The sequence below is a fragment of the Danio rerio genome, chromosome 23 (assembly GCF_049306965.1).
Source record: "Danio rerio strain Tuebingen ecotype United States chromosome 23, GRCz12tu, whole genome shotgun sequence".
Lineage (NCBI taxonomy): Eukaryota > Metazoa > Chordata > Actinopteri > Cypriniformes > Danionidae > Danio > Danio rerio.
In genome coordinates, this window is record NC_133198.1 from 20,750,011 (window position 1) to 20,776,476 (window position 26,466).

General features: G+C 36.8%; 2 protein-coding genes and 2 non-coding genes across 8 annotated transcripts; 3 read left to right on the forward strand and 1 right to left on the reverse strand.

The window, feature by feature from the left end:
• Positions 1–37: 37 nt before the first annotated feature.
• Positions 38–17,146, reverse strand: tfip11 (tuftelin interacting protein 11). Of its 3 annotated transcripts, XM_073938315.1 has the most exons (15): positions 17,013–17,065; positions 14,060–14,186; positions 10,456–10,668; positions 9,669–9,822; positions 9,050–9,203; positions 8,826–8,953; positions 7,873–8,028; positions 7,598–7,789; positions 6,236–6,550; positions 4,423–4,529; positions 4,180–4,348; positions 2,663–2,906; positions 2,444–2,586; positions 585–750; positions 38–502 (listed from the first exon to the last, which is right to left on the reverse strand). In XM_073938315.1, exons 3-15 carry the CDS (start codon positions 10,662–10,664, stop codon positions 141–143), a joined length of 2,499 nt encoding a protein of 832 aa, XP_073794416.1. In that variant the 5' UTR covers positions 10,665–10,668; positions 14,060–14,186; positions 17,013–17,065; the 3' UTR covers positions 38–140.
• Positions 17,057–25,390, forward strand: naca (nascent polypeptide associated complex subunit alpha). 3 transcript variants are annotated; one of them, NM_001193352.1, is made up of 9 exons: positions 17,057–17,156; positions 18,054–18,129; positions 21,182–23,626; positions 23,989–24,074; positions 24,163–24,240; positions 24,318–24,464; positions 24,722–24,850; positions 24,964–25,086; positions 25,270–25,390. In NM_001193352.1, the coding sequence occupies exons 2-9, from the start codon at positions 18,060–18,062 to the stop codon at positions 25,282–25,284; spliced, it is 3,093 nt and encodes a 1,030-aa protein (NP_001180281.1). In that variant the 5' UTR covers positions 17,057–17,156; positions 18,054–18,059; the 3' UTR covers positions 25,285–25,390. The 3 variants fall into 3 exon arrangements, with proteins under 3 accessions (NP_001180281.1, NP_775371.1, XP_073794054.1); XM_073937953.1 differs by having other exon boundaries at positions 17,119–17,156; positions 18,054–18,703; positions 18,933–23,626; NM_173264.2 differs by lacking the exon at positions 21,182–23,626.
• On the forward strand, positions 24,575–24,647 carry LOC137489193 (small nucleolar RNA SNORD59). The gene has a single exon (XR_011008546.1). It is a non-coding gene; the product is annotated as a small nucleolar RNA SNORD59 (small nucleolar RNA).
• LOC137489194 (small nucleolar RNA SNORD59) lies at positions 25,121–25,196 on the forward strand. The gene has a single exon (XR_011008547.1). It is a non-coding gene; the product is annotated as a small nucleolar RNA SNORD59 (small nucleolar RNA).
• Positions 25,391–26,466: the final 1,076 nt, after the last annotated feature.

Sequence of the window (26,466 nt, forward strand, 5' to 3'; positions counted from 1 at the left end):
ACATCAGTAGGCGGTAGCTGAATGAAACGATCAACCATTAATTAAAGCACAAGTTTATTCAGCAGTATAAACAATATTGATAGACAAACAGTTTAAAGCAACACAGAACTAGATTAGAGAGCAATATTCAAACCTCCGCCTCATTTGGCCATGTCAATAAGACTCTGTAGTGATGTTGGAACCCAGGTTTTCTCACCTTGGACAAACACCACTCCACGCTCGATGTAGATGACTATTCTGCCAAATGTGAATAGCTGTTTGCCCATGTGCCGTTTGGCTACCAGTGGCATAAAGACGATGCCGTTCTCTTCGGCCTTGGCCTGTACTAGATCTTTAAAGTTGGTCGGTACAGATGCTGGCACCGCTGCCATTCCTGGTGGCCGTGTGGCAGAATTGTCCACTTCGCGCCGCTCTGGCTGAAGCTCGCATTGGAAATCCTTCCTTCTCTCTGTCTGAATCAGGTATGCAATGTTCTCTCTTGCTCCAGGTTGCATATAACCCCCTGCAAGGACAGCAAATGTATGAGAAGTTGAAGGTAGAATGGATGAATTAAGTGAACATTATTTTTTTAGCATGTGACTGACCGAGTCCAGAAGCAACGGCACGGTTCATGATGTCGAGGGCTTCGTTGAGTTTTTCTTTGACTAATGGGTGACTGAGCAGGTTCTCTGAGAGCAAGCCCTTCCAGCCCAGATACCATTTAGTGATCTCCTCATAGTTTGGGTTATTACTGAGCCAAGAGCACAACACCTGCAATAGGAGACAAAGAAACCGTGAACAAATGTAGTAGGAGTGCCTACAAAACATCAGTGTGTCATCCGGAGCCATGGCATTTAATGACTACTTTTATCAGCTAGAACTCTTTAATGTTCTCTTTTACTCTTTAGTGTTTAAAGACGAAAATGGCACCTACATTTAGGCATGAGCTGGTATAAGATTCTGACGGTATAATAACCTTGGATAAAAATATCCCGGTTTGACAGTATTGTGATTACTGTGCAGCAGAAAATGTTGACGGTTTTAAAACCTTAACTTTTCCAAACCGCAGCTTACTTTGAAAACAATTATCATCCCATGCCTTCCTACATCTTGGATGAAAGTTTTATTTGAGTGAACTATCCGAGCTAAAAACATTCTTAACCTTTGTGTACTTTTCGAGTATACTGCCCTTTTGTTATGTTTGTGGCTGTTTTAGCATCATTGACTTCCATTATAATTACATTTTTATTTTGTTGCGAAGCCATGACACCATATAATCATGCATTCTTGATTGTTGGTGGTTTACCCTGTTGGGATAAGGTAAATGTGTCATTTTTACTGATGAACATCAGTTGGCAGCATTAACACTTTAGATAGGCATGTGCAAAAAATTATTGTTTAGATTATTGTGTGTGTGTGTGTGTGTGTGTGTATAAATACTCTTAATATGTTTACTATTTTCTGAGAGCTGAGCTGCTTATTTTGATTTTCTCAAACATATTAAGAAAAATGTGCAAAGGTGTCTCTCTCACACACACTAGTATAGAAGACAGAAACTGAGCTTTTTTTTTGCTCTTCAATTAATGATCAACAGTAAAAAAATTAAATTGCACCTCTTTCCAAGAGGGGAAAACCACCAACAACAATTAAGAATGCATGATTATATGGTGTCATGGCTTTGCAATTTTTGGCTTTGCAAAAATATGATTATAATGTAAGTCAATAGGAAAAAACAGAAACAGAAATAATGAAAGGGTAGCAAATTTTCCCAAGGTGTATTTTTAAACATTTTCAAAGCATTTTCCCAAAATATGTGTCAAAAAATTTGTCACCAAAAATGATTCCATTTGTTGTAACACAGACAAAGTTTTGGCCAACTTACGACTCAAAAAGCACCACAGAGTGAATGAAAACATCCCCAACAGTACACAACAGTCTTTCATGTTTTGTCCCAATCCCAAAGAAATACAAGCTATGCTAATGCATTACACTGACTAACCCATCTTTCACACCGCGAGCAGAGCTTAAGCAGCGCGTGTTTTTTCGGCGTCCATGTTAACAGATTAGAGCTTTCATACTGCACGCAGAAGCAGCATGTCAGCGTGGAGCGTGAGCGATAGTTTCAGTGCTGGGTCTATTTTTGCCATGCTGCTCACGCTCAATTAAAGTGACAGTGGATTGATAACGACCAAAAACACATTGAATGACCGTAAAAAGTAGCAATTTTACCCAATAAATGCATCGATAATGTCCCCAGATTTTTATATATTCAATTAAATGAACTTAAACAACTTAAACAGTGCAATAACTGCTGATGCACTGCGTGCTGCTGACAGAGCTACTGTGAAAGGCAAACGCCTGTGCGCTACATCTGCTCTCAATCTGCTCTGTGCACGTGCTGCTTATGCTCTGCTCTCGCTTACAATGTGAAACAGGCATAACTGTAAAACTCTGTAAGGCTGACCTGTAGCCATTTGGGGAAGAAATTTTTATCCAGGAGTCCGACCATGGAAGAGACAGAGAGCATACATTCCCAGTCCATCACCCAGTTAAATGGATCGAGCAACTGCTGATGAGGATTGACCACTAGCTCTCCTAAACACAAAGCTGAAACACAGGAGAAAAACCTTCACATGCCATCCAAGTCTCCCAAAGTCTGACAGTCTAGCAAAAAAGCACATACCCAGTTTGGGGACAATATTTTTGACCATGAAGGCCTCCCAGGCGCCGGGTGTGAAGACATCTCTCCAGGGTTGCAGAATGAGTCTGGCGGAGGAATCGCTGGGGTGCCAGCGCTGCAGAGCATGGGCTAGTTTACTACGGATGGGTGCATACAGCGGCTCAAGACGGGTTTGCATAAGAGGTAGCCAGGGATGAATCCATGAATGAATGGGCACTGTGTCGGTCAGTGGGTTCCAGTTGTCCACCTATTTAAAAAAAAAAAAAGTTACATCTTTATAGAAACACTTGGTTCTGTTTACATCTGGTATTAGGATGTTTTCATCATTCTGATCACAGGTGGACATGGCTTTATACAGGTGTAGACAAAGACTAAAATGTTTTAAGATTTTCCACTTTCGTCCACATCCAAAGGTAGTTGAGAACACATAAAATCGGACCGTTTTGTAGTGTTGACATTCATGTGGTCAAATTCATCATCATTCAACAGGCACTAAAAATTAAGTTTTGTTTTTTTGCAAAAAACATTTTTGACAATTTATTGTCATACTGACATCTTAAAGCTAAAAGGAGCTCTTAACTTGATGATTTAGGAGAGAATCTTACTTCTAAATAATAGATTTAAATGGAGTTTCTGTCCTAAATTTAGGACTCCAACATTTCACTCATAGTATTTCACAAAAGCTTTTTCAAAACACTAGCTCCTAAATTAATGAAACATTAGGAGTAGTGAAGAGGACTCCTAAGTCACAAAGTTCTTATATGGTTAGAAATTAGTTTTTAAATATTTATTAATTTATTTTTTTTAATGGCTAGAATAAAACATTTGCACATATGTTCTATAAATATAAATTTGGCCATTCTCTATCATTTAAAATATTTACAAATATTTAAAAGCATTTAAAAATATTTATTCAAAGAAAATACTTACATCAATAATTCTCTTTTTTGAATATGCGCCCTGAATTATGACTTTATTGCGGATTCTTTTCAGAGAGATCTAAAATATTAGTAAATATGAATTTAAACGTAGACAGTCATACATCTACATGTTAAAATTGTACAAATGCCAATGTATTAAATTTGTGTTTAACGCCATGCTAGATTTAATGGCCTTTTTCATGCTTTTTGATGCTTGTTTGTTTCATGAGTGTCAATGTATTAATAATGCATGGTAATAAGATTAATATTATTATATATTTATTTATTTATCTATTTATATTTACAACTGATAATATAATACATTTCACTGTTTATATATGTATTCAGTATATTTGAAAATAGCTAAATGTTGAGTATATTAAAAATGAGTATATCACTTTAAAAAGGGATGTTTTTAGACTATAATAAGTTGAAACAGGTTGAAAATGGCCTAAAAGTGTACAAATAAACACCTAAATGTCAAGAGTGGACAACAATGTGTCTCCTTTGTCTACCAGTAATCTGATCGACCGAAACACATGTTAATAGCAGGTATAAACAGGACTTTACAGCTGACAAGAAAATAATAGTAGCACAGACCTCTCTCTGTAGTCTTGGAAAAATAAGCTGCTCTAAAACATGATCCAGAATCCACAGCGGTAATACAGGAGCCCAGCACTCCACACAGTCCACCATAGGGCCCACATTTCTAGGCTGCCATTGAGAAACACAGGTCCTCATGACTGGAACCCACACTTCCCATATCAACCTGCAGACAAAGCTCCAGGTCAAGTCATCTGCTTCCACAGACATGCAGCATTAACACTAACAGATATGCCTTACCTGTGATAGGGGTCCATGTTAGATGTGTCTGGGCCACTGTGAAGAGAAAGCGTGCTTTCAAGAATGGCCCTCCATTGACCGACTTCCTCCAAACCATCTGAACAGTCCTGCAGATACACAAGTGTAGGTTCGCTTTTACAAAGTGTGGACTTAGTAACACAATAAATGATGATTAATTCGAGGATATAAAAGAGGTGCAATGCATCTTTAAATTTACTTGTTTTTCTCTGCACATTTAAACAAGTCGATTTAAATTATTTATTCTAAGCGAAAAACATTGATCTCACAATTTGTTTACCACGATTTACACCAGTCAACTATTAAAATCTCACTTAGTGTTAATATATAAGATGATATAGCAAAAATCCTATCAGGAAAATTAAGAACAAGAATCTGATCAAAAACATTATTACATCATTTTACATTGCCATCATCACTTCAAACCAATAGTTTTACCCGTTAATCACCAAAACGTATTTAATAATTTGACATGTAATCAAATTTACAATAACGACTTATTCCTTTACATTATTCAGCACATATTTATTTTTACAGAAATATTTATTTGTAGTTATTTGGAGCTTTTAAGAAGACTTTCTGTGTATATAAAATAATTTTTACAATTATAATTTGACACAAACATTAAAATGATAGATGGATAGATGGACATAGGTAGGTGGATGGATGGATGGATGGACATAGATGGATGGATGGATGGATGGACGGATGGACGGATGGATGGATGGATGGATGGATGGATGGATGAATGGATGGATGGATGGATAGATGGATTGGTGGATAATTGGATGGATAATTGGATGGATGGATGATGGATGGATAATTGGATGGATAATTTGATGGATGGATGGATGGATGGATGGATGGATGGATGGATGGATGGATGGATGGATGGATGGATGGATGGATGGATGGATGGATGGATGGATGGATGGATGAATGGATGGATGGATGGATAGATGGATTGGTGGATAATTGGATGGATAATTGGATGGATGGATGATGGATGGATAATTGGATGGATAATTTGATGGATGGATGGATGGATGGATGGATGGATGGATGGATGGATGGATGGATGGATGGATGGATGGATGGATGGATGGATGGATGATAGATGTATGATGGATGGATAATTGGATGGATAATTGGATGGATGGATGGATGGATGGACATAGATAAATAGATAGATGGATGGATAGACGGAAGGACGGACAGACAGATAGATAAATAGATAAACAGACAGACAGAAAAACAGATAATTTTTTTCTGGAGAAATTCTGAAAAATAAGTGTTCATTACCTGAATAACATTTAAATAACTTTTATTTGTAATAATACTTCATTGTTTTACTGTAATTTCATCAAAAATGTCACTTGGTGAGGAAGACTTTTAAGCAATGTTGAGCAGTGTCAAAGCCTTATAATAGCGCATAAAGAAGTTTAATCAAGATTCGTTTTATTGAATGATTTATATGATGAAGACTATGCAACGTTATTTTAAATTTGATTATTCAGTTTCTAAAAGCCATGAAGCACTGTTTATTTCACTTTAATATTTGCTCCATCAAATATTTGCTGTATTTATGACTGTAATTTCTTTAATATATGTATATACTAACTAACATAAAAATATGTTTATGTTTCAGTCCCCTACAAAATCATCCCAAAAGATCTAATTGAATGACTTTCCAAATAGAGCTGTTTAAGTCATCTGGTGAAATTGTATTTATATTACAATATATATCGCAAAGAAAAAATATTAAAATGTTAAAATTAAAATTATTAAAATTTACCTTAAGTGGATCCCAATTGCGAAGTTTTTCTTTCAACAGAGGATGCACAACAGACACAGCTAAATCTCCCAAACCCATAGTCTTATACTCCTGGTAGAACTCAGTCTGCAGCTGCTCGAAGATCTTAGCGCACTCCTGAAGGCTGAGTGCAGGGTCTCCCTCTTTATCGCCTGCTTCAAAACGCTCAACCAGACTCATCACCTGCTCCAGCCGACCAAGAGTCTCCTCCTCCTCTGCCAGCCGCACCTGCAGGGCGTCGCTCTCATGGGTCAGAGTCACTACTGTGTCTTTTTCATGCTGGAGAAGTCGAGCACTCTGCATACACACCACAAACACAAAGACTATTTGAGTGAAGTTACAAATGCCACACTTTTTATAAATAGAAGGTACAAATCCGAATTCTTCAATATATATTACGTATATATATTACAGGTGATTTTACAATTAAGTTTATAATAGTCAATCAAGGAGCGACACGGTGGCTCAGTGGTTAGCACTGTCACCTCATAGCAAGAATGTTGCTGGTTCGAGCCTACTTGTTCTAAAACTTTATGAGTTTCTTTCGTCTGTCGAACACAAAAGAAGTTATTTTGAAGAAAGCTAGAATCCTGTAACCATTGACTTCCATAATAGGAAAACAAATTCTATGGAAGTCAATGATTACAGGTTTTTAGCTTTCTTCAAAATATCTTCTTTTGTGCTCAACAGAAGAAAAAAGGTTTAGAACCTCTTGTATAAACTACCCCTTTATTGCTTTGATCAAATTGCTTCAGACTTTAATATTTGTTTTATAATTTAAACAATTTCAAACTGTCTACTGCATCCATCTATACCATAACTGTTTTACACCTCAAGCTTTTTTTAAATTATTTCAAACCGTCAGCTTAAACTTTCTTAAGACAGCATCTAGGTTTGTCTTGACCTTATCTGGATTAAACTTTTCTAATAGGTGAAGCAGTGGCGCAGTAGGTAGTGCTGTCGCCTAGCAGCAAGAAGGTCGCTGGGTCGCTGGTTCGAACCTCGGCTCAAGTTGCCGTTTCTGTGTGGAGTTAGTATGTTCTCCCTGCGTTTGCGTGGGTTTCCTCCGGGTGCTCCAGGTTCCCCCACAGTCCAAAGACATGTGGTACAGGTGAATTGGATAGGCTAAATTGTCCTTAGTGTATGAGTGTGTGTGTGTGAATGTGGATGTTTTCCAGAGATGGGTTGCGGCTGAAAGGGCATCCGCTGTGTAAAACTGTGCTGGATAAGTTGGCGGCTCATTCCGCTGTGGCGACCCCGGATTAATAAAGGGACTAAGCCGACAAGAAAATGAATGAATGAATCTTTTCTAATTCGTTGAGTGCATGTGTACAAGTGTTGTACCTGCAGGATGTCTTGCTCCGTGAGCTCAATGAGCAGTTTGAGGTTGTGTTCGAGCTCTGGAAGTGCGAAGCCAGAGCTCTTCTGCTCTCTTGTGCTCACGCTCAAAGGAGCCTCCTCAGGAACACTGTGCTTCTGACTCATATGACTGTAACTGTTATACACCTTCTGCTCTCTGCCGGTCATGTCGATCACCTGAAACACATGAGAAAGTGGCTCATTGCTTACTGTAAAATGTGTTTAAACGGTTCCTGTGCAATAATGTTTTGTGATCTCACCTTGACCTGAGCCAGTTCTCCAGCAGGTCTGCTCATGCTCATGTTGGCCCGTGTACCATGTGCTTTCAGATCGTCCACAGTCCTGTAAGAATATTTAGGCTTTTTCTTTGCAGTTCCAGGTTCTTTACGCCATTGCCCCAACTCCTTCTGAAATTCCTGCAAAGATGAAGCAAACGATGTTATAACAGTGTTCGCTTGAAAGCAGACCTTTAAGGCATCTTGTTGTTTGATGCACAACATAACAGAAAAACAGTACCAAAACTTTAATCAGACAAAACCTTTCAAGTGAGAACACGCTAAATTTAACCAGGTCAAAATTCCATTATCTATATATTAGCTAAGTTGCAATAGTAACTCTCATTCACTACTAATCTAAATATAAGAATGCTCTGCTTGCTTGACAATAATTGCAATTATTTAAATATGTGCATTTTTTTAAAAATAGTGGCAGAAAAATGTATGTGGTTCATCTACTAGGGCCACAAAGAGTTTGGTAGCAAACAATGATCACACCCATAAGATAACACCAATTAATAATAGTAATGAATATTTCAACAGAGTTTGTTTTGGCTAAATATTGGTTGACATAAGAGCAAGTTGACTTTTATGTCAACTAGATTAATGTAAACACAGTTCTCTATAAATACTCTTGTAATTTGCTTACACCCTTCCAAACATTATTAAGGATTATTTTTAGATTCAAGTGGTTATTATAAGGAATTGGATGCAAGCAGATTGTATCTACTTGTAAAGCATACAGCACCATCTGCTGTTAAAAACTAACCTCAGAATTGATTCAAGAGAAAACAGTGTTGCAGAAATCAAAATTGATGCAGAATCTAATTCACAAAAGATTTACATCACAAATAATCAAAAACAAAAAAATTATATTTAAGTATACTGGGGCCTTTTAGCCAGATACCACCAAAAACACTATTTTAGTGTTGACTTACTTCCTCCTCCTCCTCCTCAGAATCGACAACAGGGAAATCCTGCAGTGACTGCTGGGTCCTCTCACTGCCATATGCACCAACCGCTCCTTTCCCTTTCCGCAACTTGGCTTCAATAGGATTCACAATACCTGCAGACAAAGACAATCAAAATGTCTATATCATTTAAATGTAATTTAAATAATCAGTATACTGAGATATAAAAACAAAGGGCTGATTTGTTGTACCCTGAGCATTCTTTCCCAATCCTTTTCCAGGAACGTAACCCATCTTCTGCAGGAGCTTTTGACCAATGCCTCGTGTGTGTTTCTCCCAGTTTCCCAAGTCCTGCCCCGTTCTGATGCCACCTGCAAACCTCTGAGATGTCTTAAAGCTCCCACCCTAAAATAAAGAATTCAAAAACAAATCTTAAATAAACCTGTGTAATAAGACTTATTTTTATAATTTTTACCAGTAGATTTGCATGAAATGTTTGAACAGTTTTAAATGAATGCTGTACTTGAGAACTTTCAACTTAAATGAATTTCAATGAAGCCTGGAATAAATATTTAAATACCAAAAGCATTAAGGAGCACAACTAATTTCAATATTGAAATATAAAAAAAGGCTTTCATGGCATTAAAATGCTTTCTGGATGATCATGATTCATTTAAAACTGCAACAAAAAGAGCTCATTAAAGCATTGCATTTTTAAACATCTATTAATCAAATATTTTACACATAAATTTTATAGTATTAATTTGGTAAGCTTAAAGGTATTTCAAAAACATTTCATTAAATTACAGCCCAGACTTTTTGGACCGAAGAATCAATGATTCCCTAACATTTGCACACATCTCAATCTACCGTTTGGAGCTTTTTGGGAGCAGCAGCTCGGGGTGGAGGAGGTGCCTCTTCAGCATCAGAATCATCTGAACCCTCCCGCTCTGCTTTTTCCTCAGCTGCAGTCTTTCGCAGGCCAGCACTCACAAAGCTCACGGGAGTGGAATAGTCTTTCGCTCTGTGTGGATACAAATCAGGGTCATTTAAATAGTATATAGTATTTGTATAACACCTTAAAACAACATGAATGATGACCAAAGTGCTTCACAGACATGGCAAAATAACAATCATTAGAAAAAAACACAGTAAACATACAATAAATTAAAATATAAAAATAATTTTAAAAGATATGTACAGTCAAAAGTACTAAAACAAAAACTAAGTTTTATAAGTAAGCCAAAGAGGTAGGTTTTGACCCATTGTTTTTAAATACTTCATGTAGGTGAAGCACTAATAATCAATTCAGATGCTCAATATCAATACAAAATGCCAAATAATAATGCAAAACGCTTAAACTGTGCAATGCTGATGTCAATTATTTACAATTGATGAATAAAATAAAAATTGAAAATGTACAAGCATTTATTAAATAGTTTTATCTTATGTGTGAATGTCACTTTAGTTTACCTAATTATTCAATTTAGGAAAAGGATGTCAAAAGGAGTTAAACAAAAAATTTACTTTAATTTACTTTAACTGCTGTTATTTGATATTTTATTATCTAAAAAACTTTGTTAAATACATTACTTAATACATCTATTATTAAAAAAGACATCGTAAGTTCTCTAGCTGTTTGACAACAACCAAATACCTTTTTCCTCCAAAGCTGGGCCGTTCATCATCAGAGTCCTGCTCTGCCCAAATCCCATAAGTTGCTTCTTCTTTAGTCTGTCTGTATCTGCGTCTGTCCGGATTGAACTCATTGGCCAAGTCCCACTCCGACACCTCAAACTTCTCAATCTCCACACCATCCTCCTCCTCCTCATCACCCCTACGCCCATACAAATGGGACATAGACATCTTTCTGTTGGAAAGAAATTCAAGTTTTAGTCCAGGGGTTCTCAAACTGGGGATCCCTAGTTGGCTAAAAGAGATTAATATTGGGTTATGAAAACTTAAATTGTATTAAAATTAATACATATTACAATTACAGCATTAAACAGTGTTATAGAGCAGGGGTTTCCAAATTTTTCAAACACGCAACCCCCAACATAACAATGTCAGTGACTTGCAACCCCCACATTCCTCGGAGATGGTTATAAGTGTTGCTTATATAAACACAAGCATATTGACAACACAAAAAGGTGCAACAGTCTAACAACAACAGGCTGTAATTTATATTGGTCATTTATGAATTTGTTTAATTTAATATTAACCTCACCTAATGAGAATGGTGTGCACAATGTTTTCAGCACAAGTCTATTCTTGGTTTAATTTTGGAGACCACCACTCAGAGATCATTCTCAATGTTCAGTTGTGGCCTGTTTGATGTATTCGATTGCTATCAAGGTGTCAGAAAGTTTAACCTGCTGCTACAAAATCAATCTGCTGCAGCTGACGCTATTATTGTAAACACACTAATTCTATGAAAAAAATCATTTAAAGGCTGATGGCTTTTTTTCTTTTTTTGCATGTTGCTTTTTTATGAAACTATTACCTACTTTTTTATATCCTCTGTGGGTTATGGATAAAATATGGTACTTCTAATAATTTAATGAGATTTATTTGACTTTTGGATATCACCAAGCGACCCCCTGTCATTTCATTGTCTTGCTCTTTTTTTGCAACTTGTTACAATGTTATGATAATATTATTTTGCTATTTTTTTTTAAACAAGAAAATTTGAATACAATCATATGCATGACCAAAGATTTCTCACAGTATTTGTAGTAATACTGTCATTGTTTCTTTACACAAATAATATAATACAAAAAAAATTATAATAACACAAACCATGATTAGCATCTGAGAGCACAAAATATTTGAATGAAGATATGTCAGTATTTAGATATAATGTGTAAGTTACGTTAGGTGCATAAAATTGTAGGATATCATCCCTCTCATTTGCTTAGTGGTGTTTTAGGGTCTGCTGGGTCTACATAGGATTAAAAAACATCACTTACATAAGCAAAACAGTAATGTTGGATACATAAGCACAAACATCCGTAAACAGAGTGTTCGGTCCGTGTATCATCCGTTCATTTGATTATTCCTTTTATTACGGAAAACGAAACATCAGAAAAACGATGAATATTTCGTTTTTCTGTTTATTCTGTAGGCAGAAAAAACGGAAACTCATCTGTTATTCTGCTTATTAACTTAAAACGAAATATTAAAACAAACACAAAACCAAAACGAAATAATGAGTCAAAAAATGGTCCGTGTACGGTCCGTGTACATTTTGTTCATTTTTTTTCCAGTTTCAAACGGAATAAAGGAAATGGAGAAAACTGCCGTTTTTCCGTTTTTCTTTTGCTCACGAGAAAACGAAAAAACAAGATTTTGGCTGGATTTTCGTTTTTTGGTTTAGGGTAGGAAAACGGATAAACGACTTTAAAATTCATTTTACACATGTAGGCGGTGCTGAAACGCCCACTTTCCTCTAATTGGTCAACCAAATCTGCGCTCGTGACGTCACCCTCAAAATAAAAGCCTTACACGCAGGCTTTTAATTATTATTATTTAATTATATATATATTAACTAAGTTTACAGATTCTATCATTTGAACCACACACATTTAGCAGGCTTACATTCATTGCGTATGTATAAATTAAATAAAAACGTAAATCAGCAGTATTCTTAGACATTTGTCATTAAAATAAGGTCATAGTTCACTGCCAAGCTTCTTGCTGCTGTGCACCTGATGCAGAGCAAAGATAGCCATTTCCGAGCAGCACCTGGTTTGCATGATTGTTTCAGAGCAAGGGCTTTATAATAATAATAATAATAATAATAATAATAATAATAATAATTATTATTATTATTATTATTATTATTATTATTATTATCAGTTACTAGTGTTTTTATTGTTTGGTGTGTTTTTTTTCTTTTTAATAGTTGTTAGCAGAACCCGAATAAGAACACTTTGGGCCCTGCTATAAAAACAAAGGGTACCATTTGTTTTCATTTATTTCTTCCTATTTTAATTATATATTGTAATTATTTATTTGATAATTAATACTATTTTATTGCAACGCCAAAGTAGGCCTGTCTTATTATTATTTTTTTTAATTAAATTTGCTGTTATTGTAGGCTAGATGGCAGGCTTTAAATATTTTAAATAACATTTACTCATAACCTTACTAATTCGAGAGCCGAACCTAAAAAAGTTTAAGTGCAATAAGCCTGTACAATAAAGGGAGCCGCAATGCATATTTCTAGCGCATTCTTTCACTCAACAATTATTGCTGGAATAATGACATAAATTTCAAATTAACTAATTAAACACATTATAGTTGATAAAAAAATTGTGTCTAGTAGTTCCGACAAACAGATGAGCTCGCTACATGTGCGTTGCGCTAATAATTTGACATTTGCTCTTCTTGAGAAAGTGCTACAGCGGGCCCTGCTATTTCACATATAAGGTTAGTGATACGTATTTTAAATTAGTATTGCACATTATTCATTCATTTTCTTGTCGGCTTAGTCCCTTTATTAATCTGGGGTCGCCACAGCGGAATGAACCGCCAACTTATTTAGCAAGTTTTTATGCAGCGGATGCCCTTCCAGCCACAACCCATCTCTGGGAAACATCCACACATACACACACACTTATACAGTACGGACAATTTAGCCTACCCAATTCACCTGTACCGCATGTCTTTTTACTGTGGGGAAAACCGGAGCACCCGGAGGAAACCCACGCGAACGCACTACACTACTGAATTAGACACACAATCTCAAAAAAAAACTTGATGCTTATTTACATTATCTAAAGTCATTTCTTACGAGGTAGGATCTGTTGTTGTATTATATATTTTCGTTTTAATATGCAAATAATTTTCTTTAATTTGTAATAGGTCCCTCATTGCATAAAATAACCAGCCTTTGTATTCAATATGTTTGTAAATTGTCCATCCAGTTTGACGCAAGCTAAACAACATTTTGGCCTGTTTTGCTTATTAAATGAGTGATTTTCACGGAGAAACAAATCATCCATCCACACAGTTTTGTATAGGACCTGTGTGAACAAAAATATACACTTCATTATAGCCTATAGGAAAATGTATCTGTTTAGAACCAATTTTGTGTTGTATAATTAAAAATATTAAAAATACAATAATAAAAAAAAGGAATAACATTTGAAGTGCAATGCTTCAAAGATCCAATACGCTGCATGCAGAGCCAAAACAAAAACTGGTTTGTTTGTTTAATAAAATAATAATATGAAATTAAAGTGAAATAGTTCCATAACCTGTATTATAACTGTAGTCACTCTAGATGACAAATCATCCGTTGCGCCGGTCAGTTTCACCTTTAATCAAGAATGTGCCAGAACCAAATGAGAATATTTACAGATTACCTCGGAATGAGATCTCGGTCTGTGAAGAATGCAGAACACAGAAACTCGTTGAGAATGGAGATGCATGTTAGATGTTTTATATCCCTTTAGATATTGTAAATAAACAACTAGTTTTTATAGAGATTGTGTCATGTCTTTTCTTTGACGCACGCGCTGAACAGCCTGTAGCCTAAATAATAGTTTAGATTTTATAACATATAATGTTTTATTACTTTAAATGTATAATGTTTTTTAATATTTATGGAATATATAAAATATATAGTTTATATAAATGCGCTCTGATCATTCAAGGATCATAATGCGTTGCATATTCTTCTTATTCTTCATTAGGCTTGATCCGTAAATTGTGTATTTTATAAACTGATCGTTTATAAGGATTAAGCTATTAATAACTGTAATTCCTCGAATGGAAAAGTCTTGATTAAAGAAAAAGAGAACTTAATTCGACATATGCATATAGTGCGCTTATTTCTGCGCGCATCGCGCGCTTTACCGAATTACCTTTTTTATTTTTATGCACTATAAATGCATCTGGCAGCACCGAAAAGAGCAAATGCCAAGTTATTAGCGCAGCGCACAGACAGCTAGCTCGTCTAGTCTGAACCAGGGGTTTTCAAACTATTCATTGCACACCGATCCCATTGCATTTTATTTAGGATAAACCACTTATTTAAAATTAATTAATTAAAAGGTGCGTACTCTCCAATACACCACTGTAGTGTCATAATATTTAATAATTATAATTAAGATAGACACCTGACCTCCATTTAATAAACAATTTATTTGCCATACTCTGTTAATTTGAAGTTTAAAGTTTAAATCATTTATGTTAAACTTAAATTATTTAAAAACTTAAAAAGACTTACATTTAGTCATTTAAGACATTTTAGGTCATAAGTTTACATACATTGACCGTTGCATTTAGTAGGCCTATTCTGGTCTAAATAAGCTTTTTGCATCTTAGGTGTTTACACACACAAATTAAGCAGTTTATACGTACATTTAATGTTACTTTGAAATTACTTTTGATGCAATAAATAATCCTAAATAGTTGAAAGTGTTAACATATTCTTGAAATGTAGTTATTTTATAACTATGAAATTTATTACTAAACAAAGTGAATCATTATGAATTTGCCAAGAAATAATCCACTTTACCACCGTAAAGCAATGCCCCACACTCACTAGAACGGTAGAACCTGGACTGTATGATATGTTCTGTATGTAAAATAGAGAAAATAAGCAAGATGCGCAGTCTCATGTAGCCTTAGTGAAATATAGCGCGTCACAGCAATGAACTAAAAATAAAACCACCCTTGAAATGCTGGCGATCTTAATTTTTTCAGCCTACACTGACTGAGAATAATGTTGCACTATTTAATTAACAAATAATTAGAATGTTTTTTTTTTCCTTCAACACATTCATCATTACTTTTGCCTGTGCAAGTTTTTTTGCGCGTGCTTGAGTGCGAAGGCATCTATTTTCAGGTGCAAGATGCCACTTTGGGTGGCACCAGCACACTCTGCCACACCTGTGGCTATGTCCCTGCTACAATAATAATAACAACAACAACGACAAAATAATAACAAAAAATAATAATAATAAGACAGGCCTACTTTGACGTTGCAATAAAAAAGTATTAATTATCAAATAAATATTTACAATAGGCTAAAGGCACATATTAAATTAAAATAGGAGAAAATCCAATAGAAACAGGTACCATTTATTATAGCCCCATGCAGGGTCCATTGTGTTCTTACAACCATTAAATAACTAAGTAAATAATAATAATAACAATACTGCTAATAATAGGCCTAATAATAATAATAATAATAATAATAATAATAATAATAATAATAATAAATTATTATTTTATACAGAGTAGGCTATTATTTAGGCCTACAATAGCTCTGAAACAATCATGTAAACCAGGTGCTGCTCGGAAATGGCTATCTTTGCTCTGCATCAGGTGCACAGCAGCAAGAAGCTTGGCAGTGAACTATGACCTTATTTTAATGACAAATGTCTAAGAATACTGCTGATTTACGTTTTTATTTAATTTATACATACGCAATGAATGTAAGCCTGCTAAATGTGTGTGGTTCAAATGATAGAATCTGTAAACTTAGTTAATATATATATAATTAAATAATAATAATTAAAAGCCTGCGTGTAAGGCTTTTATTTTGAGGGTGACGTCACGAGCGCAGATTTGGTTGACCAATTAGAGGAAAGTGGGCGTTTCAGCACCGCCTACATGTGTAAAATGAATTTTAAAGTCGTTTATCCGTTTTCCTACCCTAAACCAAAAAACGAAAATCCAGCCAAAATCTTGTTTTTTCGTTTTCTCGTGAGCAAAAGAAAAACGGAAAAACGGCAGTTTTCTCCATTTCCTTTATTCCGTTTGAAACTGGAAAAAAAATGAACAAAATGTACACGGACCATTTTTTGACTCATTATTTCGTTTTGGTTTTGTGTTTGTTTTAATATTTCGTTTTAAGTTAATAAGCAGAATAACAGATGAGTTTCCGTTTTTTCTGCCTACAGAATAAACAGAAAAACGAAATATTCATCGTTTTTCTGATGTTTCGTTTTCCGTAATAAAAGGAATAATCAAATGAACGGATGATACACGGACCCTGTTCTCGGATGACAAAAACTGATTAGTAACTTAGAGTGCGTGAAGCAAACGTTTCCCAGAAAAATCATGTTAGCTTAGCAATGCCACTCTGTTGTAAACAAAGACACATACCTTCCCTTAAATCAGGTATTGTCAATATTCCGTCATGGTCAACTCTGAAATAAACTATTGTGTTTAAAAATAACAGTGTGTAGACAGAATTACCTGAAAATGTGGTTTCTTGTTATAGACTTCAGCTTATCCGACAGTGACTTCCTGTTGGGACCGGAAGCAGAGCAGTGACATCAGAGTGACGCAGAGGTCAGAAACCCTCTCTCACAGCCATCTTGGATCCTGTGCCCTGAACTAGTGAGTACTCCTGCGTAAAATCTATTGTCATCCAACGTTGCTTTAGCCAATTCAATACATAATTTGTAGCTTATGCTGATGCTTTAGTGTAGCTGTGTTTGGAATGGTAAAGATTTGTAAATTTGCTTGGCTTATTGAGGAAATATGTTGATGATTACAACTGGCTGACTGTTCAAAATGGGGGAGCGAGACGCACCACCGCTCGCTATACTTCAGCCGTGGGCTTTGTGTCTAACGAAAATGTTAACCCTGCAAAAAGTTGCACTATATACAACTATAGCGATATATTGTGAGAAATCTGTAATTTAATCGTACGAAAGGTTGTTGCGTGACGTGCGACAATAAACACTGGCTGGATAGTTAACTTCGCTGCCTAAACATGTAACGTTTCTAAAAACGCATGCTGTGTCAACAGTATAACCTAACGTTACATTATAAAGGATTATAAACTCATTTCTTTAAAAAAGTTTTATTGTAATTTGTGTAATGAGGTTCTTTCATTCAGCAGTAACGTGTCAGAGCTCCTCTGTTAAGATACACACGTGAAATGTGCAACACAGTGCACGCGCACACATGAACAGTGTGTGGAACTGTTTGGGGACGTTATAAGCCTTATTTGTTCAGTTTGCCTGTTTGCAATTGATAAAGCTCACAAATTCTGTTCGGTGGCCTTGTGAAATGTTATCATGTAGCTCAATACTTTGAGACAACAGCAGTGTTTAACTGAGCCGGTAGTGGGACAGCTGACAGCCAGCAGAGGCCTACAGGAAGAGGCCTAGAGTGCTGCTGTTTCAATAGAAAAAGCCTCATTAACACAAAGCACTGACTAACGCATGTCTAAACCTTCATGCAGACTTTGTAAAGCTTATAATGTATTGTTTCTCATTTCTGTTTTAGTCCAGAATGCCAGGCGAAGCCACAGAAACTGTCCCTGTTACAGAGCAGGAGATGCAGCAGCCCCAGGCTGAGACGGGTTAGTACTGCTTTTAAAAGTGCATGTCTGATACTAAACACTGGTTGTCTAGGTGGTCCTGGAAATATTGTTTATTGTACTGGTTATTATCAAAATGTTGCTTATTCTATTCAGGGTGTTTTTGCACCTGTTTTAGCCTTTCTTCAGGTTTCTTTTAGGGTCTTCTCGCAGCTGTTGTAGAGATTTCGCATAACAAGTTTCTCTAGTCAGAGTGGTGTAGGGTGGGGATACAGTTGAGTCAGTTTTTCTCCTCCTAGAGGTTTTAGGTTAATGTGCTTGAGCTACTCCCTGAATAAAAAAACACAAATTACTAGTCCGTTTAAAGGCAGGGCTCTGTACTAACTTTTGAGAGCAGTGCCGCCAAGTTCTACAAATGAAGGCTTTAGTATCACGGGTTCAAAATATAATAGGATTGCATTTTTTGTCTCAGAAATGTAGTTAACTGTAGATTGAGGTAAACAGTATACATGCATGTTAAATGACAAATTCATGAAAACCCACAGGATTTAGCCACTCTGCTATGATAAAACAAGCTAATTTAAAAATATTTTGTTTCTGTGGTATATGTAAAAAAATATATATATATTTGTTTATAGACTTAAACTAATTAAAATTATGTGCACAATAACATTGTTTATATGAAAACTTGAAATATGACAAAAAGTTACTTGGATTCTTATTAAACTTGCAATAAAAACACACTGGTATAAATGCACAAACATTAGCCTGTGCTTTTAATCTTTTAATACTTTAATATAAATGTACATTAAATATAATGTATAATATATTGTATAATACTATACAATTCTGTATGTGTATGCCATTTTCTGCCAAAAATATAACATTAAGTTAATACCGTTACATTTGAGTTATAAGTAAATACATGGATGATTTACTTGTTTCACAGTGTTTCTCCTGTTTCACTTGTCTTTGCTTTTGACAGTATAACCTGAGCCTGAAGCCCTGTTTTTAAAGGGTTGCTTGGACTATATTCATGTAATAAAAAAAAAACTGGCCATCAATTTTCATTATAGGGCAATTCTGCTGTATGTTATCGATTTAATTGTTTTTCAAAGTTTATTTTGTTTCAGAAAATAGTCACATTAGTTTAAAAGATCATTTAACTCCATTGACCTTTTATTTGAATGAAAATGCTACATCACAAGGAAATGGAAGATCATTTTGTTTTTTAAGTAATCCAGGACCACCTTGGTCAACAGTTGGTTTCTCTGTACAGTAAATCGAAGTCTAACGGTTTGTGTGAATGGAGTATGGACATTGCAACCCAGCATGATTTTCCTAACTTTGCACTGATTTTAGTAATCATGACTCAAACAGTTGTTACTCCTAGGATATTGTGTTAGGTTAGAAAGTGTACTGTTTGGTTCAGGGATTGTTCAAAAAATGCAATTGTTTTGGCAAGATCTTTCCTTTTTTTGTTTTAGGAACATGAACATATATTTCAGATTGTATACAAGGAACAACAGCTTTTGTCCAAAGTGTGGGGTGCAACAGGCATTTTACATTTGGAAGTTGATAGGTTTGTGAAGTCAACTTCTAAGTGTACAAACACTTTAGGATGCTACCATTTATGATAAGCTAAAGTTATGACTACAAGCCAGTGAAATTAACCATGAACTGGCATATGTGTTATAGTAAACAAACCATGTAGTTTAATATAATTGTTTTAGCTTACTAATTCAAGTGAAAATAGTTTGTACCCAGAAAGATAGTGTTTTTTTGTTTTGTTTCTTTGGTGCTTTGTTTTTAAGATGTATGCATTTGAACCTTTTTAGAACATGTACTGTATATATCAATATTAGTGTTTCCAAAAGAACCAGTACTTCAGTACCAAATGGCTTCTAAAGAAAAAAATTAACACTTCCATGTTTTCTTATATACTGGTACAGAGGGCCTAGTCCGGTACCATAAGTGAAAGCTGCTAATGCTGCTAACGAGACTGCCCTGAATCTACTTGTTGTTTAAAAAAGGAAAGCCACAATATCAACAATTAATATCTCTTTCATTCTGTACTCAAATGTGGAGCAATGAAACCCATAAACACTTGCCTATTGCTCCCAAACATGTCTTTTAGATGCAGATATAGCCTAAGCTAAATTTTAAATGTAGTCTAATAAACATATTGTAAACTTCCTTCAGCATGCACATTTGGCAGCATAAACCACAGAACATTTGTATTTATTTAGTTATCACATGCTAGCACTGTTGAAAGAGTAAGTTTGAAGTCAGAGTGAATTTTCTAGCATGTGCTCAGTTTTTTTTTTTTTTTTTTTTTTTTAAGTCATACTGTTTTGTTATGCGTGCTTCTATATACATAAAACAATCCCTTAAGTTTAAAATGATGACTTGTATAGCCAAAAATAACACCTAATAAGTATTTGTTTAAGCTTCATTTTGATGGTCTTTGATGGAACTGAAACATGCGTGAGTTTCTTTTAGTCTCATATTTTAGTTACGCTACACTGCTGAAATGCCCAGGCTATAATTTCCAGTTAATCCTTGGCTTGTTATAAGACCAGCGTATCTATATTACAGATTGTATTAATTCTAACTAATTGTATTATTGTACTATAACTACTATTTAGCCTTTTTCTAATTTAATTTCTTATATTGGGCCTATGATAAAGCACCTTCTGACTAATTAAATACCATAGATGTTGTTTCTCTTCATAAACAATTTTGATTTATTTTTGTTCATACTTTTTTGTTGCACTTAGTTGTAGAGAACTATATTTTCACTTATTTTGGTATCCACCCTAATTGGATTTCGATGTGATGATCATCTTTGCACTGTTTACTGACAATTGTGTAGATTTTTGCATGTGTAGTTGATTGGTGTTTTTAGTTTCTCAATTTTTCTAACAAGATTTGGTCTGTTTGATTTTGCTTTGGTAGCCAGTTGTGCATTTGAGGAGCATTTTAACACTTGTGCAACTAAAAGCATCCTTTGTAACCAGCATGGGTGTGATGGATTACACCATGCAACTTTTTAATTGCCAAAAAGTCACTCTAGCCCTTTTATTTCCATTAGCCACACCTGCTGCTGCAGCCCCTGCCCCCTCTCAGGCAAAGTCTAAAGATGGCAAAACTAACCCTAAACTGTCCTCATCTCCTCATACCACTGCTCCTAAGCCAGTTCCTGCAGGACGCAGGAAACGCTCTTCTCTGTCTGCTTCCTCAAGCTCTCCTACTTCTCCTAAATCTGCCTCCGGCCCTCGTGCTACCCCTCCATGCTCTCCTTTAGCCTCTCCTCCTGCTGACTCTCCTTTAGCTGGGAAAACTGAGCAAACTGCTCCCAAGGTGGTAAAGGCTGGCAAACAAGGGAAGCAACAAAAAGCAAAGAATTTTAAACCTGCCGAACAAGAGCAGGTGCCTTCCTCTACTTCCAAGCTTGCTCAAGAGTGTGCAGCTCTGCCAGTTCTTGCTATACCAGAGGTAGCAAAACCAGCAGGTACTGCAGATGCTATCCCTGTCTCTCCCAAAATTGCTGTGGCTCCTGTGGCATTTAAAGTAACTTCCAAAGCTGCTGCCCCAGCACCAAAATCGTTTACAGAAGCTGTTGCTTCTAGTCCACCCAAAGTGTCTGAAGCTGCAAAGGCACCAAGCACTGCTGTTTCAGAAACTAAAACTACTTCACCAAAAGCACCTACTAAGCCGGGCCCAGCCCAGCCAAATGCCCCAGCCACTGCTACTCTTCCAAAGCCTGCTCCTTTGGCAACATTTGAGGACGATGATCTGCCACCTCTCCTTCCACCTGAGAATCCTTTTACAGTGCCTGCTTTCCCCCCCTTGCCACCTACTACTATAACTGTTGAATCTGTCCCTAAAGCAAAAGCAGCTCCTAAAGCTAAGCCAGCTTCTAAAGTTGAACCTGTCCCCACCCCTAAAGGTGCCACCACTCCGGTAGAGAAAGTAGCAATAGCCTCTAAAATTGAGGCTGCACCAAAAGTTGAGCCCTTCCAAATCACTAAACCTCAGGCTCCCACTAAAAATGAGGCTGCTGCACCTAAAGTTAAGTCTGCTTCAGCTCCTAAACCTGAGCCCGTTCCTGCCCCTAAACCTGAGGTTCCAACTAAGAAAGAGGTTGCTGCTGCTGCACCTCAAGCTAAGGCTGCCCCAAGTCCAAAAGCGGAGCCTGTTTCTGCCCTTAAACCTGAGGCTCCTGCTAAGAAAGAGGCTGCTGCACCTAAAGCTAAGCCTGTCCCAGCTTCTAAAGCTGAGCCTGTTTCTGCCCCCAAACCTGAGGCTCCCGTTAAGATTGAGGCTGCTGCACCTAAAGCTAAGACTGCACCAGCTCCTAAAGCTGAGCCAGTTCCTGCCCCCAAACCTGAGGCTCCCGTTAAGATTGAGGCTGCTGCACCTAAAGCTAAGACTGCACCAGCTCCTAAAGCTGAGCCAGTTCCTGCCCCCAAACCTGAGGCTCCCGTTAAGATTGAGGCTGCTGCACCTAAAGCTAAGGCTGCACCTGCTCCTAAAGCTGAGCCGGTTCTTGCCCCCAAACCTGAAGCTCCCGTTAAGATTGAGGCTGCTGCACCTAAAGCTAAGGCTGCACCTGCTCCTAAAGCTGAGCCTGTTCCTGCCTCCAAACCTGAGGCTCCAGTTAAGAGCGAGTCTGCTGCACTCAAACCCAAGGCTGCTCCAGCTTCCAAAGCTGAGCTTGTTTCTGCCCCCAAACCTGAGGCTCCAGTTAAGAATGAAGCTGCTGCACCTAAAATTAAGGCTGCACCAGCTCCTAAGGCTGAGGTGGCTGTTAAGACTGAGGCTGCTGCTGCCGCCCCTAAAGCCAAGGCTGCCCCAAGCCCTAAAGCTGAGGCTGCTGCTGCTGCTGCACCTAAAGCAAAGTCTGTCTCTAGCCCCAAACCTGAGCCTGTTTTTGCCCCTAATGTTGAGACTTTTGCATCTAAAGTTAAATCTACCCCTGGCCCTAAAGAGAAGGCTGCTCTTGCCCCTAAAATTGATGCTGCTGCTGCGGTTATCAAATCTGAGCCTGTTTCTGCCCCTCTAATTGAGGCTGCTCCTACACCTAAAGTCAAGTCTAGTTCTAAAGATAAGCCTGCTCCTGCCCCTAAAGTGGAGGCTGCTCATGTCCTGAAACCTGAGTCTGTTCCTGCCTCTAAGATTGATGCTGCTCCTGCCTCTAAAGTTAAGACTGTTGCTGGTCCTAAAGCTGAGACGGTGACTTCTACTAAAGTTGAGGCTTCTAAAACTGAAGCTACCCCTAAAGTTGAAACCACTGCTCCAAAAGCTGAAAAAAATGTTCCTAAATCTAAGGCTGCTCCTGCCACTAAAGTTGAGGCTGCTCCAGCACCTAAAGTTGAGGCTGCTTCTGCCCCTAAAGTCAGGCCTCCACCTAAAGTTGAGCAATCCCCTACCAGTAAAGCTGAGCCTGTCCCTGCTGCTAAAATTGACAAAGCCCCTGTTCCCAAACCAGTAAAAGTCTCATCCATACTGGAGCCAGTCATCAAGAACGACACGGGTATCTCTCTTTCTGTTTGTCTGTCTTTCTACTTTTATGTTGGTATATCTTAGACTTTGAGTGACAATAAAGATTTACTTGGGTGCCTTTCAGAAAGTTAAAGCATAGGGCCTGTAATAATTGGGTATTGAGTTTATCAGCATAATTAATTTTTGTTATTGTCAAAGTGAGTTTTGTACTTTGTATACTGACTTTTTGGTGTCCATCTTGTATCAGTGTATAAAAGCATTTGTGAAATTTAAGCACTGTAAAAATTATTTACAATTCATTGCATTTGAACATTTAGATGTGTTTTATCTTGATGCTGGTAAAAATGTTCTGTTGTTCTAATGGTAAATTAACCGTGCATTTGCTTGGTTTAGGGTCTGGAACCGAATCTGACAGTGATGAATCTGTTCCTGACCTGGAGGAGGGAGACTCTGCACAGACACAAACACAGCAGGCACAGGTAAGATGCCTTTCTTTTAGCCCTAATTTGTTTACACTTTTTTTTTTTTTTTCTTGTCATGAACTAAAATTACATTCCTACCCTGTAGCTTGCAGCTGCAGCCGAAATCGATGAGGAACCTGTTAGCAAAGCAAAACAAAGCAGAAGTGAGAAAAAAGCTCGCAAGGTAGGACTTTCTTGGACACCAGTTGAATCTAATTACAATGCATGTACAGTTGTTTAACTGTATCCTTTCTTTGCCAGGCTATGTCCAAACTGGGGTTGAGACAAGTTGCCGGTGTTACCAGGGTAACCATTCGCAAATCCAAGAACATTCTCTTTGTCATCACCAAACCAGATGTCTACAAAAGTCCGGCTTCAGATACATACATCGTCTTCGGCGAGGCCAAGGTAAAAATTAGAGTAAAAAAACAAAGCATTTATATAAGGATAGGGCGGGCTTTCCTGCACTATCAATGGTTAATTTAATTTGCAGACCTTTCATGGTGATCCTGCGTGACCTCTTGATGATGATTTGACAATTTGACTTTCGTTCTTCTGAGTCTGATGAAGCCAAATTTTGTCCTGAAAGAGAGAAAACACTGTGGTGTTCGAAGCATGGCAAAACTCACAAAATAAAGTAAAATACACATGATTTCTGTTTTCAGATTGAAGACCTTTCCCAGCAAGCTCAGTTAGCAGCTGCAGAGAAGTTCAAGGTTCAAGGAGAAGCAGTTTCAAACATCCAAGAAAACACACAGACGCCCACAGTACAGGAGGAGAGCGAAGAGGAAGAGGTGAGCTTTGATGCTGTGGTGATTCTTGCACTGAGTTATAATGCACAAAATGTCTTGTTTTAGAAAGTTTAAATGTCCACATCCATTGAGTGATTTTGCCTGACCTTTTGCAGGTTGATGAGACCGGAGTGGAGGTCAAGGACATTGAGCTGGTCATGTCACAGGCCAATGTATCCAGGGCGAAGGCTGTGCGCGCACTGAAAAATAACAACAACGACATTGTCAATGCTATTATGGTGAGTTAAAATCTTAAAATTAAATAAATTAAACTCTTCTATGATGAATAAACTTTTGACTTTCGTTCTTCTGAGTTTGTCCTGAAGCCAGTTTATTTGTTCTGAGAAAAGCTCAAGCTTGAAATAAGTTATCGTCATAGAAAGGAATCATACTTAATAATTTTTTGTTAATTCTCTTCACAGGAATTGACGATGTAGATGGACATCAGGGACTGGGTCACATTAAGATGATGCTGATTTGATCTACACTATTGTTTGTACAATTTATACCCAAGAGAAATAAAGGAGTGGCTTGATAATGTTATTGTATTGTATTGTGTATTTTTTTCCTAGTCATTGAAATTGTTTATTGTATAGTAAATTCGATCTGAGAGGCGGCTTAAAATGAACTGCATAAAGCAGCAGGAAGTAAAGAAACTTTTTCTAAGGGTGAACCTTTTTTACTTTGTAATAAAACATGAAGTTATTTAAAATAAGGATTGTGATGACTTCTCTATGCTGTGTAAGATTAAATATTAAAAATATTATTTATAATTGGGAGCTGGGCCCTCACATTTGCTGTAGACCCGTTTTTCTGGCAAAATGAAGATTTTTTTTTTTGTAACTTATTTTGAAGACGCAAAAGCGAAAAGCAGCAGTCCCAGTGATGTCATAACCTTATTTCTTAGGCTGTTTCTCAATTCCAGAAAGCAGAGAACGGACTTGCCAGGTGTACTCGGAAGAACTCGGGAGACCGCGAGGGCAGAGAACGCGTCCTTTGAGAAATGAGATGCTGCGTTTTTCCTGAGGGTCACATAACCTTCACGTGTTTTAAATGGTAAATAATTTAAACAGTACAGCATTCATACAACATGTTATTGTTTTTACCCTTTTCAAAATATATACTGTGCATAAAAACGTTTTAAATATACTTGCACAATATAAATAAAACGGATTTTAATGCGAATTTCAGCAAAAGATGTTCATGGTTTTGTTTAACCGTTTCATTTATGGAAACTCCAGTGGTAAAGAAATGATATCTCTGAACTTTTTTAATAATAAATTAAATAAAATGCTGCGCTTCCTACCTCTAGTCGCAATGACGTCTGAGACTATCAGAGCGAGTTCGGTGCTCAAGTCTGCATAGGTGTGTCCTCTATCCAAATCACGGGGTTGTGACATTTGATTTTCTTTTGGCGCTTCATATAGATCAGCAGGTGTCGCTATTTTAAAAGATAAGTTTTTAGGGAAGACAATAACTCAAATCGGATGAAAATGGATTTGGATCATTCTACTTGTTGAAATAAACAAGCTACAATTTATTATTGTAAATATCTATGCCACCAACAATAAAAAAATAAATGGATTACTTTTTCAAGATATTGAAGGTCATATTAATAA